Source organism: Pinus tabuliformis, chromosome 4_2 (assembly GCF_031772625.1).
Source record: "Pinus tabuliformis cultivar Carrire ecotype Pingquan chromosome 4_2, CPIR1, whole genome shotgun sequence".
NCBI classification, from domain to species: Eukaryota; Viridiplantae; Streptophyta; class Pinopsida; order Pinales; family Pinaceae; genus Pinus; species Pinus tabuliformis.
The window spans coordinates 1,005,996,005-1,006,018,265 of NC_142304.1; the positions used below are offsets into that span (position 1 = coordinate 1,005,996,005).

The window sequence follows — 22,261 nt, forward strand, 5'->3', positions numbered from 1 at the left end:
AAGTAGATGCAATAGTTCATACAAACTTGAACACAAAATAGGACTCAAACATGGATGAAAAAGTGGAAGAAAACATGGGCACAATAGTAGGCTTAAAACGTAGCATGAATTATGGTGAAACAAATGTGGATACTCCAATGAATGTAAAAAAAAAAGGGACACAAACTTGAATGCAAAAAGGAGGAAAACTTGGATGAAAAAAGGGATGTAAACATGGGCCAAACATGGGTGCAATAGTGAACACAAAATTAGTTGCAAAACTAGACAAATCAAAAGTGGATGTAAAAGTAAATTCGAAATGGGATGCAAAAAACATAAACAATATTTGATGCAAACTTGGACACAAAAGAGGATGCAAATATGGATGCAATAGCGGAAGAAAATGTGGGTTGCAATGATAGGCATAAGATATGGCACAAATAATAGCACAAAAAAGGTGGATGTAATAATAGACACAAAAAAATATGCAAACTTAGATGCAAGACAAGATGCTATAAGGGATGTTAAAGTGGATGCAAACACGGGTGCAACATGAGAAACAAAATTGGATGAAATGGAAGTACATGCAAAAGAAGATACAAAATGAGATGCAAAACCCAACACAAAAGTGGATGCAAAAATAGATGAAATATTTTATGCAAAAGAGGATGTGAAGATGGATGCAAAATTGGAAGCAAACGTGGGTACAACAGTATGTGCAAAACATGGAACAAATTTTGTCACAACAAAAGTAGATGTAATGATAGATGTAAAAAAAAGCAAATGAAGATGAAAAATAGGATGCAAAAAGGGATGTAAAAGTGGGTGTAAACATGGGTGCAACAATGGATGTAAAATAGCTTTTGCAACTTATTTGAAAGAGCAATTTTGTCCCAACAATTAGACTTGTAGCATAAAGAACATGGTTAATACATATGATTCGACCAAAAACTAGTTACTACCAAAATTCAACCAAAAAAAATATTACTGCATAAAAATAGAATTAAAAACAAAAAAAATAAAAACAAAAATTTCCCAAATTAAAAATAAATAAATGATAAACTTTTTTTTTACCAAAATTTAGTGATTTTTTTAGTGCTAATACTAACATCACCATTACAACAAGATATTTTTTTAGTGCTAATACTGCCATTACAACAAGATATAAGAGGGATATAATGCAAAAAGTTTAATAATAATATGTATGTAGAAGATGGTCTTCAGACTGGTGAATTCATGATAATCAATGGGACTACAGTCAAAATAATTGGATGTTATTTACTTTTTTACATAGATTGTCAAAATAATTGCATAAATCGATTTTTTTTAACCAAAATTTAACAAAAACTTTGCTAGTGCTAACATTAGAACCACCATTACAACAAGATATCTTTCTAGTGTTGACAACACAATTATAGTAAGATACCTCAAGAGAGACAGAAAATTTAAAAAGTATGATAGTAATATGTATCCAGAAGATGGTAGTGAAACTAGTAATTGTTCATTCTCATTATCATAATCATTGTCATCATCATCACCATCATCCTTGTCATCGTTATTGCCATCATTACATTATCATCATAATCACCATTCATGCCATCATCATCAGCTCCATCATCATCATCATTATGGACATTGTTTGCAATTGTTTATAATTATAGACGTTGTAAGAAATATCATCAACCCAAAAATGTGATCAGTGCTAGAAAAGGGTTGTTTAGGACACATTGATATACGTAAGAGAAATAACAACTCTATTTTTGAGAGATGATCGATGATCATCATCATCACCACCATTATCATCGTTTTTTATCATCCCCATCATCATCATTAATGTAATTTCTATCGACATTGTTGTAATCATCATCATCATTCATGCCATTATTGTTTTTGATGATGACCTAGATGAAAATGATGATGATGACACCAAAGATAATGCTTATGATTATGACAATGACAACATCTAAAATTGGGAAAATTCGCCAAGGTCATTAGCGTCGTCATCATCATAATCATTGCCATCATCATCATTAATGTCATTGTAACCACTATCGTCTTTATCATCATAATCACAATTCATGTCATCGCCATCATCTTCATTTTCATCATTGTCAATATTATTGACATTGTCATCAATTGTTCATAATTGTCAATGCCATAAGGAATATCATCAACGCAGAAAATATGATGAGTGTTGGAAAAGGGATGCAAAAGCGAACATAGAAATGGGGGCAACAATAGAAGTAAAATTGGATGAAAAGTGGATACAACATAAGTAGATGCACAACAACATGAAAAACCTAACACAAAAGTGGATGCAAAAGTAGATGCAGTTGTCAATGCAAACTTGGATGCAAACATGAAGGCAAAAGTGGAAGCAAACATGGGTCCAATGGTAGGTGTAAAAACTTGGCACAAACTGTGGTGAAACAAATGTGGATGCAACAACGGACACAAAGTAGATGCAAAAATGGATGAAACAAAAGTGGATACAATAGGGGATGCAAAAACATACACAATATCTTATACAAACTTGAACACAAAAGAGGATGCAAATGTAGATGCAAACGTGGAAGCAAATGTGGTTGCAATGGTAGGCGCAAGATATGGTGCAACAAAAGTGGATGTAACAATAGACAAAAAATATGCAAAATAAGATGCAAAAATGGATGTAAAAGTGGAAGCAAACATTGATGCAACAGACAAAACAAAATTGGATGAAAAAAATGGATAGAATGGAAGTAGATGCAAAAGTAGATACAAAACGAGATGCAAAACCAAATGCATAAACCTGACACAAAAGTGGATGCAAAAATAGATGCAATATTTGATGCAAAAGAGGATGTGAACATGGATGCAAAATTGGAAGCAAACGTGGATACAATAGTGAGTGCAAAACATGGTGCAAATTATGGCATAACAAAAGTGGATGTAATGATAGATGAAAAAAAAGAATCAAAGTATGATGCAAATGAATATGTAAAAAGGGATGCAAAAAGTGAAATTTAAAATGGGTGTAATAGTGGATGTAAAATTGTATGCAAAAGTGGATGCAATAGAAGTCGATGCAAAAGTAGATGCAAAACGAGACACAAAACCCGATGCAAATCCTGGTCCAAAATTGGATACAAAAAGGGATACAAAAATAGATGTAGTAGTTGATGAAAACCTAGATGCAAATGAGGATGCAAACGTGGATGCAAAATTATAATCAAAAGTGGGTGCAAAAGGAGGTGCCAAACTAGGCGCCAATTGTGGCACAAAAATATTAGATGCAATAGTGGGTACAATAATGGATGCAAAAGAGGATGTAAATATGGATGCCAAACAAGATGGAAAAGTGGATGCAACAAAAGTAGATGCAAAATTATATGCAAAACTAGACACAAAACTCGATGTAAAACGTGGCGCAAAAGTGATGCACAAATGGATGAAAAAATGGATGCAAAAAATGATTTAAAAAAGGATGCAAAAAAGGATGCAAAAGTCGATGCAAAAGTTGATGCAAGTGTAGGTGCAAAAAGTGGATGCAAATGAGGATGCAAAAGTATGTCAAACAAAAATAGATGCCAAAATTGATGCAAAACCTGGAACAAAACCTGGTGCAAAGGATGACACAAAACTTGGCATAAAATTTGGTGCAAAACGTGGTGCAAAACCTATTGCAATACCTGGTGCTAAACTTGGTGTAAGATTTGGTGCAAAACTTGATGCAAATTTTGTGTCAAGTTTTGCACCATATTTGATAAATGGATGCAAATAGCACCAAAAATGGGCTCTAGATGCAAAAAAAGAAGTAAAAAGGGACGCTAATCGCTGGTTTTGTTGTAGTGAACTCATAGCACAAAATTTGTTGGATAATTTGTCAACAATTACATAGCTTTATTTTAAGAATTATCCTCAACACTCCCCCTTAGTGCTTATTGAGGTAATTTCAAGCATATCCCTTAAGTATTCGAACTTCCCTTTAGGTAGTGCTTTGGTAAATATATCTGCAAGTTGTTCATTTGTTGTACAAAACTTTATTTGAATTTCTCCTTTTGCCACGTAGTCTCTTATGAAATGATATTTGATATCAATGTGTTTAGTGCGAATCTGAAACACTGGATTTTTAGTTATGGCAGTGGTAGACAAGTTACCACTGTAAATAGTTGTGGCATATTTTGGTTCTTGTTTTAGATCTAACAATGCTTTCTTCAACCAAATTTCTTCACATGTTGTTGTTGCTGCTACAATATACTCTGCCTTTGTAGAAGACAATGAAATAGTTGGTTGCTTCTTTGATCACCATAATACTGCACCTGATCCAAGGCTGAATACATAACCTGAAGTGTTTTTTTCTCAAAATTCTTTTTGCTGCTCCAAAATGAATCTTACTTGGACTTTGCATGAATCTGGAAATCAAGCCTACTAGATGCATAATATCAGGCATAGTGGTAGTAAGATACAAAAGACTTCCTATGAGACTCCTATAGGATTAAGCATCTACCTTTTCAACTCCATCTTCTACAGAAAATTTTTCAATTGTATTCATGGGTGTGCTCATGGGTTTACAATTTCCCATTTTCCATTTTTTAAAAAGATTTGAAACATATTTTTCTTGTGAAATAAAAATTCCATCATTCATCTGTGTCACTTCTATGCCAAGAAAATAATGGAGCAAACCCAAATCAGTCATTTCAAATTCAGTCATCATAGCCTCCCTGAACTCTTCCACTAACAAATCACTTGAATATGTGTATATCAAGTCATCTACATATAAGCACACAATTATTATATCATTACCATTTGACTTGATATATAATGTGTATTCATTTTCACTTCTATTAAACCCCTTTTCAAAAAATAAGTGTCAATTCTGTTGTACCATGCTCTTGGAGCTTGTTTAAGCCCATAAAGAGCCTTTTTCAGTTTGTAGACTTTGTGTTCATTTTCTGCTTCTTCATATCCTTGGGGTTAGTGAACATATACATCTTCTTTCAACTCACCATTTAGAAAGGATGATTTAACATCAAATTGATAAACTAACCATTTATATTGTGCTACCAATGCCAAAATGGTTCTAATTGTATCAAATCTTACAACAAGAGCATATGTTTCATTGTAGTCAATACCTAGTTGTTGAGCATATCCCTTTGCTACTAACCTTGCTTTGTGCCTTTGTATTGATCCATCAGCTACATACTTGGTTTTATACAACCATTTCACCCCAATGACTTCTTTTTCAATAGGAGGATCCACAAGTTCCCATGTTGCATTATTTTTAATTGCTGCCATCTCTTCATCCATTGCTTTGCACCAAACTAACTCTTTTATTGCATCTTCAAAACATCTTGGTTCTGCTTCAATCTAAGACATCAAAGCAAAATTAGTATAACCATAAATTTCATTTAAAGATTTTGTCCTTTTTGGAGGAGGACTTGGACTTGAAACATGACTTGAAGTAGCAGAAGATGATGGAGTGGATGTGGCCTCTGAAGTATTTTGATTACTAGATGGATTTGTAGAAACAAAATATTCATCTTCTTGTACAACAATACTTGGAGTTTGTTGCACATCATGATTCCACTGCCATTCTTCTTTCTCATCAAATAACACATCACGACTAATCATTAATTTTTTAGTTTCTAGATTGTACAATCTATAACCTTTGGTTTCCTCACAATATCCAATAAAAATGCATTTCACACCTTTTTTTTTTGTAAGCTATGATAGTTTCTTTTTTTTTCTATTTATAAAAGCAAGTTGTTCCATATACAAAATCTTGGTGGCCTCAACTTGCCCACATGGGAAACCAAGTCTGGTGGCCACCTGAGTCTGTTATAAGCTATCCAGTAGTAGAATTTGACAAGTCTTTCAACTCAAGCTAAATACACTTCACAACTAGATACACAGTTTAAGGTCTGAACTGACATACTAAGACAAGAAAAGTAAAGGTTATTCGCTAAAAAGTCCAGTAAAACTTGGAAAGTAAAATACTATTCCTTGTTATCATCCTTTTCGGAATCCAAGATGGTTGGTGTTGCAGCAGAGTCACCCAGTGCTGGAGACAGCTCCATCATTCGTTGCTAGATCCTATCCAGATTGCTATCCTGCATAAACATCAGAATTTACAGATTCTTCATATCCTTTTTGAGGTTGGGCATGCCTTGGGTAATTTCCGCCATCTCCCCCACCACCTATTCCAGAGCTCTGGCAAGCAGTCGCTTCATGACCCAGTAAATGTGAAAGGTTTGTTTGAATAGAGACATCTTGCCCCTAGAATGCCCTGGGTCGGGAACGAGGTCCCCCCATTCTTCCGTTTCCAGTTCTGAGTCTTCCTCCATGATGCTATCCTCCATCTCCTAAATCAACTTATGGATGCCGACATTTGTTCCTACTTTGTAAGCTCTGGCTGCCTCATTGACCGCCACATCGATGGGTTTCCTACCCTTTCTGGGCTCTGCAGTATCCAAAGTGGTAGGTTCTTTTTTTGTTGTCTAGTTCGGGTGCCCTTGACCCTCGCGGCCCCTTCCTGTATCTAGGCGAGCCATCTCATCGTTATAAAACTCCTGTTTACAGTTATCAACATAAAACGTTAGATTTGGAGAATCTTCATACGTCCAGTCCTTCAGCATCTTTTTCTTTCTACGAATTCCCACCCAATTCAACTCCTCCTTGTCACTCTAGAGTGTCATGGCTTTCTCCCACTGTAGTCTGAGGGAAGAGGTTGTGTAGTCTAACATCCATTCCTCCCAAGAATTCCCATACTTAGTTTCCTAGGGCCAACCATTTATCCTGAATTTGCACTTCTTGGTCACGCCTATGCCCTGGCTCCTACTATGCAGCTGTTTTATGCCATCTCTCTGCCACTCGTCCCTGTCCTCAAGCCTACCCTATCGTAGCCCCTTCCCAAAGTACCCAAGCTCGCCCCCCTCGCTCAACATACTATACTTCTTAGTGGGAATTACAGGAAATAAACGTGAAGAAACATACCCGGAAATATGCTCAGCCACAAAGGTCCCCCACGATTGTGTTTCCCTACTCCCGACTTCCCTTCTCCACATTCTATTCTTTCTCCCAACTCTTACCACCTTCATATATCCCTTCCCACCTACCATACATCCCATCCTTTTGTTGCCGCCATTCTCGCCACCCTCTCTCCTCATAATCGTCTGCCTTGTGCCACTTCTCTCCATAGGTTTTCGCATGGTCATGCAAGATGCCACCACACCCTGCTATACAAGCATGTGGGTAGTGGTCATCCATCCTGGACGTCCTCTCCTCTTATCATTCTTTATGCCCATGCCTTCCCACTTCATCACCCCGATCGAGGGCCCTCTGTGCCTGCTATATTGATTTCATGGCATCATGGTTATCTTGGTCTAGGATTGCCTTGAGGGGATCCAATCTGGGGTCCTCAAGTTGTAATGGCCAGATACTATCCAGATTGTCTCCTTGCTCATTGCTTCCCCAGTTGGCTAGGAAATCAGCCGCTCTGTTCCCTTCCCTTTTTACATGTTCTATGATCATATATTTGAACTGCTTTATTAGGCCTCCCAAGTCTTGGACCAGATTATCCGTTATTTAGCTTTTCACAATCTTATCCCAGGTCTTTCCATTATTTAGTTTCCTCATCATATTTATGACTAGTTGGGAGACTCCTTCCACCTCTAGGTGGTTATATCCTAGTCTTATCGTTGTTCCCAAACCTTGTCGAACTACCGTAAGCTATGCTTCATTGTTGCTCATGACCCCTCCATGGGCTGAGTATACCCATATTGTTCTACCTTGATCATCCCGGAAGATGCCTCCAAATCCCACCAACCCCGAGTTACCTTTGGAGGCCCCATCGAAATTAGTTTAGTAAAACAAGCAGTAAGGCATGAGAAATGGGGACTTGTTCTGTTTGAGCAAGAAGGTTTCCACATCTGTGGGGCTACCATTCCTTGATCGAGGTTTAGTTTGGCCAGGATCCGTTCTTCACTGGGCGTTGTCTTCCAGTCCTCTTGACTCCATGTTTCCACTAGTATGGTTTCTCTAATATGACCCAGGGTTCTTCTCCAAACTTGCGCTTGAGTCAGTTCTTTGTTTTGAAAGATTCTGTGGTTTCTTTCCTTCCATATCATCCACATATTCAAATCGACAGCTAGACTCCAGGATCTTTTCACCACTGGGCTGGTGAATTGACTACGCCCCCATTGATTGATTGTTTCTTTGATGTTTTGGGGATCTCTGTTTGTCCTTCCAAAGCCCCATCGAATGTCTTCCCATTGTTTCTAGGCAAAATGACAAGAATTATTAAGTTGTTCAGCAGTTTCCTGGTCCTATTTACAGAGACCGCAGCGGGGTGGACCCTAAATTCCATGTTGTTGTAGTTGGTCCCAAGTCAAAATTTGTCCCTTGCACATTAGCCAGAGGAAGTGGGCAACTTTTGGCCACCAATTTCCTTTCCAAATTTGTTTCCAAATGGATTTCAGGTCATCTTGTTCCTGCTCCATGGTAAGGTTATGGGCTTCTTTGATCATGAATGTTCCTTTCGTTGAATGTCCCCATCTCAGTATATCTGGACCTATTCTCATAGCTATTTTCTTTGTCTTCATTTCTTTTATATACAACTCTCTTTGATCCCCATCTATTGTTCGGTCCCATTCTTCTGGGTTTTTCCATATTCTCTAGTACTCCTCTATGTGTTCTTCTTTCCAGAACTCTCTTACATAATTTAAACCCGCCTCTTTAGACATCTGGAAGGTGTTTCCCAGACCCTGTATACCATTCAGTTTCTTCCTCTGTTGCCAAGCTTCTTCCCAGAATTTAGCTGATCTTCCATCCCTAATTTCCCAGAAGGCATGCTTGGATATTATGTCTTTTTTCTGACTGGCCAGGTTCCATATTGTAGAGCCCCTTGGAATTTCCTTGTGTTTTAAGATTTCTTCTATATTTATTGACATGTTGTATTTCTTCGTCCAGATTCTTTTCCATAGGTCTCCTCCTCCTGCCATCCATCTCCACTAGAGATTTGCCCCCGATATTTGGTTCATAGTGTAGGGATCCCTTAAGACTAATTCCCCTTCATCTTTACTCTTGGTAAGACCTTGCCAGGATATCAATGCCCATTCCTTCTGTTGCTCCGGTCCTCCCCAGAGGAATTTTTTGAAAATCTCTACCATTTAGTCACATGCTCCTTTAGGGGCTACCGTTGCTGAGAGTTGGTAAATCGGAATGGCTTGTATGACAGCCTTGACCAAGACTACTCTTCCTGCTAGATTTAGGGTTCTGAAGGACCAGTCTTCCAGTAATTTTCTTAATGGTTTGTTGCCAATTCGCCATCTTTAGAGGATTCAAAGCTAGTGGGGTGCCGAGATATTTGGTGGGGAGGTCGCCAGATCTAAATCCCAGGATTCTTGTCAGATAAGTTTTAACATTTCCAGTTGTGTTAAAGAAGTAGGTGCAAGATTTCTCCTTGTTGATTTGAGTACCCGATGCTTCCATGAAGAGATCCAGGATACCTTTCATTATTTTTACTTCCCTGAGAGATACTGTGCAGAACAACATGATGTCATCTACAAATTGCTGGTGTGTGATCGGTAGATCATTCCCCCAAATCCGGAGCCCTTTGATTTTCCCCTCCTGCAATTCTTTTTTAATATATCTCCCTAGCCCTTCCACCGCAATGATGAAAAGGAAGGGAGATAGAGGATCCCCCTGTGTCAAACCTCTAGAGGCATTGAAGGTGGTGGTTGGCATACCGTTTAAGAGAATGGAGAAAATCAGGGTGGATATCATATCCGAGACCCAAGCAATCCATATGTTACAGAAACCAAAGGCTGCTAGCACTAATTTAAGGTATTCCCAATTCAAACGATCATAAGCCTTAGAGAGGTCCAGTTTGATCATCATCCCTACTTCTTTTTTGGATTTCAGAGAGTGCACCACTTCTTGTGACGCTATCAAACCATCAAGAATTTGACGACCTTCCACAAATCCTGTTTGCTCAGGGGAAATAATACTGGAGAGAATGGGCTTAAGTCTTTTGGCCAAAAGGGTTGCAATAATTTTATAGATCACATTACAGAGGGCAATAGGTCTAAAACCTTGGGGATCTTTAGACTTAGCAGTTTTAGGAATAAGAGACAGAAGAGTAGAGTTAAAGCCAGGACATACCTTCTGATTTCTTCGTGATTCTTCAACCACGTCCAAAATGTCTTGCCCCAAGAATTTCCAACCCGCTTGATAGAATTCCGCTGTGAAACTATCTGGTCCTAGGGATTTATTCTTATTCATCCCTTTCACAATCTCTTCGAATTCCTCCATGGTAGCTACCCTCATTAGAGCTAGGTTTTGAGCTCGGGTAATCAAGCTTGGAATCTCGTTGCAGACTCTCCCAATAGCTTCTTGTTGATCCTCTTGGGGTTCCGTGAGAAGGTCTTTAAAGTGGCTGACCAGGGTATGTTCCATCTCTTCATGCTGAGTTAGGCAAGTTCCTTCTATATTCTTTATAGAGAAGATTCTATTTCTCTATCTTTGCTGGATCATAGCCTGATGGAAGAACTTTGTATTCCTTTCTCCCTCATTTAATCAATTCACTCTTGATTTTTGTCTCCATAGAATCTCTTCCTGTATCCTTGTTTCTTCAATTTGACTAATCAAGACCCCTTCCTCTCTAGCTAGTTCCTCGCTTCAGCCTGTTGTTATGATTTCTTGTTGGATTCTCCTCATTCTCTGGGCTAATTGTTGTTGATCCTTGAATATATTCCCGAATTCCTATTTGTTTCATTTTTTAATTTTTCTCTTTTATTTCCTTTAATTTTAGTTTGAAGGTTTTCATTCTGCTCCTCCCGCTCTGCTGACTTTATCTCCACCATTCCTCTACTTTCGTCATGAACTTTTGATCTCTAAGCCATAAGGACTTAAACCTAAAAGGGCGCTTTTTGGGGCTAGCTTTGAGGTCAATTTCGAGTTTGATCGGCCAGTGGTCAGAACCCATTCCCGGGAGGATCATGGCTTCTATGAAAATATCTTGGTTTATTACCTGTTTAGATATAAGGAATCTGTTTAACCGCGAGGCGATTTGGTGGGTGTGTCCTATTCTGTTGTTCCATGTGTGAGTCCCATTTATCGTTGGGATATCCACCAGCCTTTGTTCATTGATCATATCCCAAAAATCTTCCATATCCATATATGTCCTCCTGAGACCTCCTCTTTTTTCACTTAGTGATGTGATCATGTTGAAGTCTCCTCCTATAATCCATGGGACGTCTGGGAAAAGACTCCGGGTTTTTTCCATGTTCTGAAGGAAAATGTTGCACTCTCCAGGTATAGGTGGTCCATACACACCTGTGAGGAGGACCCAGTCCTGGGATACAATGTTCTTGAATTTCCCCGATAGAATTCTAAGTAAACTTACCCAATCTTCAAATTGAACCTCCTTGGGGTTTTAGAGAATTTCCAAGCCCCCAACACTTCCTATGGCATCCTAGCCTATTATCTTGTAATGCAATTTAAATTTTCCCATAATGTCTTTCAGTTTCTATTCACTGATCTTCGTTTCACGGTTTATCATTATATTAGGTTTGTTCTTCCTAAGTCTCTCCTTCAGGTATCTATGTTTCCCCTTACTATTCAGCCCTCTAATATTCCAAGTTGTAATTATCGTTTCAACAATTTAAGGGGTTGTTGGAATACCTCTGACAGAGTTACGAATCTTCCCAAATTCACCAACATTTCTCCTACCATTTGAATGGATTCGCTCATAGGTCATATTCCCCATTTTCTTCCCCCTTTCCCTATAGTACTTGTTTTTGTGCTTTGTCCCCCTTGCGATCCTAGGTGCTCTGGTTGACTAATTTTGATTGCCCCACGTTTCTCCTTGTATCGTTGGAACATGTCTTTGTATAGTTGCTTCTGATCTTCAGGGATGAACCTCTCATCCAGATGTCTCCATTCTTGTAGTAGTCTCTTCATGACCTGTTCTTCTTCACTGCCTTTGTCTTTCTGGGGGTCAATCTCCATTTGGATCTACTCTTGTTGGGTTTCTATCCTTTCTCCTTCCTTTTCCAGCCCTATCTTGGCTTGTGCCTTACTTTTCCCTTTGTCTATCTTTTTAGGTTCTGTTGGTTCTTCACCACTGTCTTCACCGTCTTCTTCCATTTCCTCTTCTTGTAGAATCACAAACTTATTTTGATTTACCTAAGTTGATTCCTTGGAAGGTGTTTTAAGATTTGTCGGTCCTTTTTGAGGTTTTTTCCAGTAGTGCACTTCTAAAAAAACCATCATCTCTATCCTTGCCAGATTCTTCCTCCTTCTTTATGTCCAGTGCTCGGTTGCATTCAGGGGGCAGGATCTGAAGAGGTGACCATATTCATGACATCTTCTACAGCGAAATGGAATGTGCTCGTAATCCACTGGTTGTTTCCATACCTCATCATGGTATTCCACCTCAATACAATCAGGAAGTGGTTCCGTGATGTTCATGTAAACACAGATCCTTGCATAGGAGGTATATCTGCCTTTCCTTGTGGTGTCTGCTACTTTGAAAAAGGTCCCAATTGAGTTCCAAATACCTTCCAGGATTTTTGGATCCCAAAACTCAATTGGGAGTTTGAATAGCCAGACCCATATTGGTGCTGCTAACATTTTCTCCTTATCTGGGTTGTAGCATTCTTCCCAATGCCTCATAAAGAGACCTGCGTTGTTGAAGAAATAGGGTCCATCATAGAATATTCTCTTCTTATCTTCCAGGTTAGAGAAAATGACGGAGAAGAAACCATTAGCGCTTAATTTTAGGTCAATATGTCCTTTAGGTTGCCATCTCTGTTGTATTCATTTTGCCAGTTCTTTCTCTGATGGCCACGCCCCTACAAACTTGCAAATCGGAGCATGGTCTTTCATATATCCTATGTATTCTTCTAGTTGGTTATTTGGGACTACAAACCTGCGCTTTTTCATTGCTTAAGGCATAAATTTACTTCCCAACCCAGCTTGCCATCGAGCCCCCATGATTGGTGCATCCTTGCTTGGTTTTCCTGCGGATCCAATCATTCCATTCATGCTTGCCTCGCCTGTTGTTACGTTTTTGTAGGAGGGGATCGCTCCCCCCTCCCCCCAGTCGATTCTATCATTTCTTTGTCAGCCTAGCCCGAAGCCTGTCCACCTGCCCAAATGATCCATGACTCTGCCTTGTCCCAATGTGTAGTAGGTGGTTGTAGTCTTTACCTGCACCCTACCCAAGTCTCAGTTCTGCCAGAGGAAAACCCTGTGATAAACCATAACCATAACCGTTGAACATCATCGCTTCCCTCCGTCTCCCATTCTCCCCTCCAACGAAAAATTCCAATTCACAATGCATTTCACACTTTTATCATCAAGCTTTCTTCTCTTTTCAATAGGAACATGACCATAGGCAATGCAACCAAAGACTCTTAAATGAGAAATATTGGGTTTTCTTCCACACCATGCCTCATAAGGGGTAATATTTTTCACACTTCTTGTTAGGCATCTATTAAGTAGATAAACTGATGTAGCTATAGCTTCAGTCCAAAAAATGTTTGGTATGTTTTTGCCTTTTACCATGCTCCTAGCCATCTCAACAACTATTCTATTCTTACGTTTAGCAATGCCATTCTGTTGTGGAGTATAACTGGCTATCAATTTCCTTTGAATGCCATTCATTTTACAATAAGAATCAAACTTATTATAAGTGAATTCTCCCCCTCTATCTATGTGTAATGATTTTAGACAATAACCACTTTGCTTTTCCATAAGAGCTTTAAATTGTTGAAATATGACAAATGCATTAGATTTTTCTTTAATGAAATATACCCATGTTCTTCTACTAAAATCATCCACAAAAATAATGAAATACTTATTTTTGTTGAGAGACAAAGTTTGGAAGGACCACATATATCTGCATGCACTAGTTCCAATGGTTTACTTGCTCTCCATGTTTTTCCTACTGGAAATGAATCTCTGTGTTGCTTACCAAAAATACACCCTTCACAGACTTTATCAGTAGAACCAATAAGTGGTAACCCCTTGACCATTTTCTTATTATATAACAATTTCAAGCCTTTCATATTAAAATTTCCATACCTTATGTGCCATAGCTAGGAACTATCATCATAAGCAACATTTAATGTTGTACTTGCTTCAAAAGGGAGATTGAAAGCAAAAATTCTATTTTGCAGCATATTAGTCTTGGCAATAATTTTACTGGGATCATTTTTATCATTGATTATGCATTGTTTGTCCTTGAAAATAATTAAATATCCGTTTTCAAGGAGCTACCCCACACTCAACAAATTATGTGCTAGACCAGGAACATATAAAAAATCATTAATGTGCTTTTGTTTTCCTTGTATTGTCTTCACATCAATTGTTCCCTTACCTTTAGCTTCAACTCGCTTGTGATCTCCCAATAATACATCAGATTTTGTAGATTCATCTATATCTACAAAGCCATCTTTGTTTCCTGTCATGTGATTGCTACAACCACTATCCATAAGCCACACCTCTTTGGAAAAATTATTAGTTAAATTAGAAGCCAAGAATAAAGTGCCAAACTCTTCTTTTTCTTCAGAAAAATCAGCTTCTTGTGTTTGTTTTTTCTAACAATTTCTTTCATAATGGCCAAATCTTTTACAATAAAAACACTGAACTTGGGATTTATTAAATCTTTTACCTCCATCATTTTCATCATTACCTCTTCCTTTCTTGTATGTAGAAAAAAATCTTCCTCGACCTCTGCCTCCTCTGTATGTTTGTCCTCTTCCTCTTCCTCTTCCAAAAGTGTTCTAGCTTTCCTCATGAGAGGAACCACTTTTGTCTTTGAAAATATTTCCTCTTGATTGAAAAGCTTGCTTAATAGATTTTTTAGAAGATCTATTGATTCTTTGCTCATAAGATTAAAGAGACCCCATTAGCTCATTCACAAACAATTGAGTTAGATCCTTAGACTCCTCAATAGCAACAACAACCCCATCAAATTTTGCAGGCAAACTTCTTAAAATCTTCTCAACAATTTTTTGATCTTTTAAATCTTCTCCATAAGACCTAATTTCATTCACTATACCCATAACTCTAGTGAGAAAATCTTGAATAAATTCAGAGTTTTGCATGCACAAAGTTTCAAATTCTCTTCTTAATGACTGTAACTTAACAATTTTTACCTTATCACTTCCTTGATATGCTTGCTGCAAAGCATCCCATGCCTCCTTTGATTTTGTTACTCCAACTAGTCTGGGAAAAATAGAATCATACACTGCTTGCTGGATTAGGAAGAGAGCCTTTGAATCTTTCTTACGATTTTCCTTTAGCTGGTTTCTTTGGTCTTGAGTCCAGCGAGCAAGTGTGTGAGCATCTAATTTTGTATATCCATTCTCTACGAAATCCCACAAATCTTGTGAGAGAAACAATGTTTTCATCTTAATGCTCCAAAAACCAAAGTTCTCACCTTTAAACATTGGTATTTGTCGTTGAGAAATATTCATATTGTTGGCCATTGTTGCTAACTGCTAAGCACTCCCACCAATAACTTGAATCTGCATAGGCTTCACAAAATTATGAAAACTCTTGCAAATGGCTTTCACAAACTTTTGAAACCTCCTGCCAACAACACACACTTTACATATAAATCAACTCTCTTAACCTAGCTCTGATACCATGTTAAATATAGCAAGAGCATGCATATGAAAACATAAACAAAACTAATGAACAAAAATAAGAGAACTCTGATTCTCAATCCATGAGCTGAACTCTCATTGGAATCTCATATCTTCATAGGAGAAATGAATACATTATTATATAGGTCACATATTTCTAATTTCATTATCCATTATCTGAATAATCTATTGTCCCTAATAATCTGGTAAATGATCACTTACATCTATAAATTTGATGCCCTAATTCTGATAACTCAGAACACAAAATTTGCTAGCTAATTTGTCAGCAATTACATAGCTTTATTTTAAGCATTATCTTCAACATAATCCACTAAAGCACCCAATTGTTTGACTGCAACTATTTTAAAATCAACCTCAATGCTCATTTTTCTTATATTGCTCTCATTGGATTGGGTGACGGATTTTTTTATAACGACTATTTTATTATTATTATTATTTTATGTTATAATATCTTTATTTATAAAAATAATATAATATTAATTTTTTTATTAGTAGGTTAAAATAGTTTTTTTCCTAAATATTAAGATATTTTAATATGAATTTGATTTTTTTTATATTTTTAAATTTTAAATTTTTTATTATTTTTTATTATTTATTAAATTAGATTTTTTAATTAATATTTTAAATATATTTATATTTTTATTTATATTATTAGTATTAGTGATATGTGAAGTTAGCCTAAAGCGTAAGAAATCACCAATCTTTAATAAGACTAAATCTTATAAAAAAAAAAATGAAATTTTAAAATTGAATATTTTAAACATCTCTTTTACCCACCATAAATATTTCATGTTTTAAATATCTTTTCCACCTATCATAAATATTTTATATAATTTAACTTAAAATTAATTAAACATATTTTTTAAATATAAATTAAACCATATAAAAACTTAGAATATATAAAAACAATCTATATATAATTTGGATCCCAATGATAATGAAAAACATCCTTAAGACAGAAATTCTCTGTGAAATTTTTAAAAGATTAACATCCATTAATACTAAAAATCCCCGAAGAAATTTTTAAAAGATTAAATATTACTTGGAATTCTATGCATTATGTGTATACATATATACACGATAAGTATTTCAAGATAATCATAGTTTTTGTAAGTTAAAAGGTGGAGAAAGTTGATAATGTGATAAATATTTTGAATTGGTATATAATTTGAGTATATGAGGGATAATTTAAGATAAAGTGTTTTTCATTTCAACTCTTTTCTCGAAAAAAGGTTTGAGAATTGACAAGTAATCAGTGTTTTTGGTTTTATCACTTCCTTGTAATATATTTATTACCTTTCTCTTCTCACTCCTTAGCACACTACAACTTTTCCTTAAACTTTGAGGTAATAATTTCCAATATTATCTTTATTTTGCTAAATGATCATGATCTCTTTCCTATCCCATAATGATCTAATTAAGATGGAGCATCCATATGCCATCCTAGCTTGAGTTTAAAGTAATTTTAAAAAGGTTCTAATATTTCATTCTATTTAATGTATTCTTATATTTAATGATACTTACTAACATTATATACAACCATCATAGATCTATTTTAACTTTTTTTTTTTCTGTCTAAAAAGGTTTGCATCTCAAAATATTTTATCCATCTAAACACATAATAACTCCATAGTTAAGATAGATCTAAACTAATTTCATCATTGATTATAATTGTCAATTATCAGTTTTATGTTTTTTAATTTAATTTTTATTTTATTTTGACCAAATAAAAATGTTAAATATAATATTAGGTCAAAAATATTAAATATAATATTACAACATCTCTATTATACCACTCTAACACAATAATTAAAAATACATATGTCTATTCCATTTTAAATTTGCTTTTATTAATTATTTACTCTTAAATAATCCATTAAATCAAATACTTCACTGCTCTCAACGCAATAATTAAAAATACATATTTCTATTCCATTTTAAATTTGCTTTTATTAATTATTTACTTATTAAATAATCCATTAAATCAAATACTTCAGTGTAAACCAATGTCAAAACTTTGTGAATGACTACGTACTTAAATATGAAAAGTTTTTTCTTTACACTTCATGAACTTCTAATACTTTCATTTTCCCCGTGTTTCTGTTGCACTAAGGTTTTGCAGACGTAATCATAATAATGTCAGCCGTGAGCTCATCGTATGTAAAAAATGAGCATTTCCTTTATTTCTCAAAGGAAGCCAGACTTACAAGTGGAATCAAACAAACAGACTATTGATTTTTATTGTGTAGCCCCAAGTTGTGTTGGGTGCATGATGTTGGATATAATTAAGAATATACTGTTTTAGGTTTTAGGCGATAAATTAAAACATTATTGTAATCAACATTTTCGTTTTTAAAACATTGGAACATTTAGATGGCGGAGAGTAATAAGGATTAAAATTGATGATCACATGTTAATAAACCTTTGTTTTAGTTTCCGATGCAAACCACTTGCATTGCATTTTCTGACCTAAAATATTTAAATCTATATTGTATTGGAGTGGAGTGTAATAATCCAATGCTTCATATATTGTATTGTAGTGGATTATTCAAAAGGCCTTAGACATAAATTTTTGTGAAACAAAAGTTTGGAAGTTTCATTCTACTTTCAGGATATTTCTAAAGATCCTGTGAGAATCTACTCCGTAACTTTAAAAGTTCGCGTTGCACACGGGATACCTGCCGAAAATAGCTTGTATATTAATTTGGATTGAAATAATAAGCGAAGTCGATTGACCAAGTTCAAAAGAAGCATAGGACACATGACTAACCAAGTTCACCATACATTGCTAGTCTTCGGCTCGGCTGCTTCTTAGACTGGAACTTCATTAGTCCAGTCAATAAATCCAACTAGAAGCATAACTGTATCTACCTAGTCAAGAGGTGAAATTGTTTCCACAACAGGGCTCTCTCTATGAACTGAAGCATTCAACCCGCCATTGCGAGACACTAGTCAAGAGGTGAAATTGTTTCCACAACAGGGCTCTCTCTATGAACTGAAGCATTCAGCCCGCCATTGCGAGACACCTAGACATCCAGCAACATGCAAAACACACAACCATTGCGTGTGCCCGTCTGCCCACCTGTTCGCACAAGACATTAATAAAGGTCTTCATTATCAGTTAAAGCTTAATGAATCTATATATTGTGTTAAATCCAACTATTTCAATTTTTAGTTAACCTTTTTTTTTCGGATAAAGTTGAACAAATTTATATATCGTGTAAAATACAACAACGATTGGAACAATATTTAATCTGTACCATTTCCCTTTTTAACAAACATATATGGCATGCAAAATTTAAATACAATTGAAACAATATTTTCTCTGACATTTTGTTTTCTCTCGAACTATATCAACCACATTGTGTAATAGACAGAAAACAATAATTCATCGAATAATTCATCGAATGCATCTTGTTGCAAAATGTAATCCATGCACGTGAAGGCTTTTGTATTTCAAAAAGAAACAACCAGATTAATTCTCGGTGTGGTGCTAGGCATAGGCATGTTCACCATGGCATAATCAGATGAGTTGAAAGTGCATGCTATGTACATCAACGGACATGAATAGTTATTCGTATGTTCAGCCCAGCTTAAAGCTGCGGAAAATTATCAATTTTTTTGCCTAGTATTATCACTCCACCTTAAATCAGGATAAAATATTTACTATTATTATCACTCCCATTTAAAGTTGCAGCTCTTATCATTGGTCCAAGCTAAAATCGCAGAAATTGTTCAAATCTGAGGGAAAAAAAAAGCATGTCTTTGCGAAGTAAACTATGAAAATAAAGAAAATGCAACAGCTACCTGGAAATTTAGATGATCGGAAGATAAGTCGAGCATTGTCCCTCGGCAGTACCTCGAAGTATTGTTGTACATAAAAATGACTTCCTTAACATTGCAGGTATTATCACTCCACCTTAAAGCTGCACACAATAAAATATTTATTGTTATTACCATTCCACCGTAAAGCTGCCGAAAATATTTACTATTATTATAGCTCCGCCTTAAAGCTATATTGCTCGTATCATCGCTTCAAGCTAGAATCTCAGAACCTATAAAATGACTTTTTCAAGTTGTGGAACCATTATAAAATTCGAGCGGATTTGATTAAAAAAGGAGTCCAAAGACCAGGGAGGCGATTCTGGCATTTACATGTAGTATAGGTTTCTTCCAACCGATCTGTCATGAGCCGGTGAAAAAGTGGGAATAGGTAAACTAGATGCAGGAGTCCCATTGGATAATTTCTTGAAATTATCTGCGTCATTTTTCTTGCCTAGCTCCTCAGAATAGTCTTTATTCTCTGGTACGTTCAGGGGCTCTGTGTGGTTTGACCGATCCTTGCTTCCAGAGAGCTGCTTTTTCTGGAACAATAAGACAAATTTACATTGTTGTATATCCATTAAAGTAGCAACAATAATATAACTTTACATTATTATATATGAGCTGAAGTAATTTCAAGGTTTGTTTTTGATATTTTTGTTGATGATGAATTTGATTCTCATTAACTTTACATTATTATATGAGTTAAAGTAAGTTCAAGAGTTTGGTCTAATAGTCTAAAGAAATAGATTATAACAAAAAATGATATGGTTGTTGATGATGAATTAGACTCTTTTTTATTTCCTTAAAATAAACCCTTTTAAAAAAATGTTACTAATATGGTTGTTGATGATGAATTAGGCTCTCTTTGATTTCCTTAAAATAGACCCCTTAATTAGATTAGTAGATAGCCATCCACAAAATATGGAAAACACTCAGATTTCCGAACTTTATTTCAAACAAACCCCTTAATTAGATAAAGTAGATGGCTATCCACAAAATATGGAAAGCACTCAGATTTCCCTACTTTCATTTCAAAACAAACCCCTTCATTAGATAAAGTAGATGACCATCCACAAAATATGGAAAGTACTCAGATTTCCCATCAAATTTCAAGAAAAAGAAATATTATATATATCCATTAAAGTTACTTTATACGGTTCTATATCCATTAAAAATTATATCAGATTGCAATGGAAAGATAACTCTGATAGGATATTCAAGAAGATTACTGTTATGTCAAATTCATATCAACCATCATACCTCGGGAGAGGATTTCGCTTTCCTTGTCTTCCGCCACGTGCGGATGTAGCCATAATATAAAGTTTGCCGAACTAGGACCACTGTGGTAATTGTATATACCTGCACAGATTAAAATAAACAGGGAATCTTGATAAATAAAACAAGAATATGACAATACATATAGAAATCAAAAGTGTATACAATCAAATTGTATTTACCAGTGCGGTATAGAACTGTGTTGGGAGTTGCATAAAAAATCAGAATGGAACTGTTATCAAAGTAAAGATAAGATCATACACGTAATATATTCGTACTAATTGCATAGTTCACTGATAAATATTATAGAAATACAAACACAACATTAAACAAAAAAGGATTGAGAAGCAAGCCTACACGTACTCTTAGGCAGTTGCGTTCCAGCCAAACATTATAAAATGGAAAATATCTGGTTCAATGCATATACATATAGATACCACATAACATAACATCTATGCATGAAGAAAATTACATAATCATTTCCCAACGAGAAACAATCAAACTGATAATATAGTATGCAATTTTTCATCTGAAAAACAACACACCAGATTAAGTCCCCCGGCCAACCGTGAGGTCAGCCATGGTGACAGTTCTGATATGGATTTTACATATCTAAACTTGAATACAACCCTGGAGAGTAATGTGGAAATAATCCGAACTAAATTACAGCATAACAAAATAAACAAAATATTGAGAGAGGGAAACAACGCTATCAGATAACCACCAAAATATTTAAATAAGTGAACCATAGAAAACAAAATTGCATTTAGTTAATTAACTCGTTGTGGGTCTACGTTTAGATACAAACTGGAGTCGTAATATTATGCCGAACAACCCCTATAAATTAAAAAGAAGAAAAAAACTAAGAGAAATTAACAAAACAAAACAAAATTACAGTCCTGTGTTAGTTAAACAAAAAAGAAAAGAAAATCCTCAGACCATTGAATGGTTCGTAAGACTACAACCGGTGGGATGCATAGATACCATCCGACAAAACTATATTACTTAAAAAAAAACTAAGAAAACGCTGGTGGAAAGTAGCCATGACCATATAACTTAAGATTTCGTTCAGACTATTCTGGTGATGGAGCAGAGCAAGAAAAGAACCTGGGAAAATAAGTTATGTGTTAGACAGAAACGAGGACATAGCCCTCAATGTACCCAGAATTTGAGCGTGGTAACCCTTACCTGCAGCAAACAAGGGAGATGGGTTAAAATTAATGAACAATGCAATAGAAGGACCAAATTGGACAAGAGCGTTTAAGAGTCGATGTTTACCTGTTGTTGCAAGAGGGACTGTGGCTCACACCCAAGGCGGGATGACTGTAGTCAACATCGTTGCAGTTTGTGAGTTGGTTCACTATGCAGTAAAGAATATAGTAACAATTTCATAATAATTACAAACCCTCACCTTATTACTTCGCAAGTGGTGGACATTGCTCCGACCATGCAGTCCTGGAGATTGAGGTGAAATTGAGACAAGCGAAACCCCTGTTGCGAAAGTAAAAAAGTAAAAACCGTAA

At 35.8% G+C, this 22,261-nt stretch overlaps 1 protein-coding gene across 2 annotated transcripts; it reads right to left on the minus strand.

Moving 5' to 3' along the window:
- Positions 1–18,603: 18,603 nt before the first annotated feature.
- LOC149173035 (uncharacterized) lies at positions 18,604–22,035 on the minus strand. Of its 2 annotated transcripts, XM_089427867.1 has the most exons (7): positions 22,017–22,035; positions 21,846–21,926; positions 20,921–20,970; positions 20,724–20,822; positions 19,794–20,002; positions 19,446–19,564; positions 18,604–18,720 (listed from the first exon to the last, which is right to left on the minus strand). In XM_089427867.1, the coding sequence occupies exons 3-6, from the start codon at positions 20,951–20,953 to the stop codon at positions 19,549–19,551; spliced, it is 357 nt and encodes a 118-aa protein (XP_089283993.1). In that variant the 5' UTR covers positions 20,954–20,970; positions 21,846–21,926; positions 22,017–22,035; the 3' UTR covers positions 18,604–18,720; positions 19,446–19,548. The 2 variants fall into 2 exon arrangements, with proteins under 2 accessions (XP_089283993.1, XP_089283994.1); XM_089427868.1 differs by lacking the exon at positions 20,921–20,970 and having other exon boundaries at positions 22,017–22,029.
- Between the last annotated feature and the right edge of the window lie 226 nt (positions 22,036–22,261).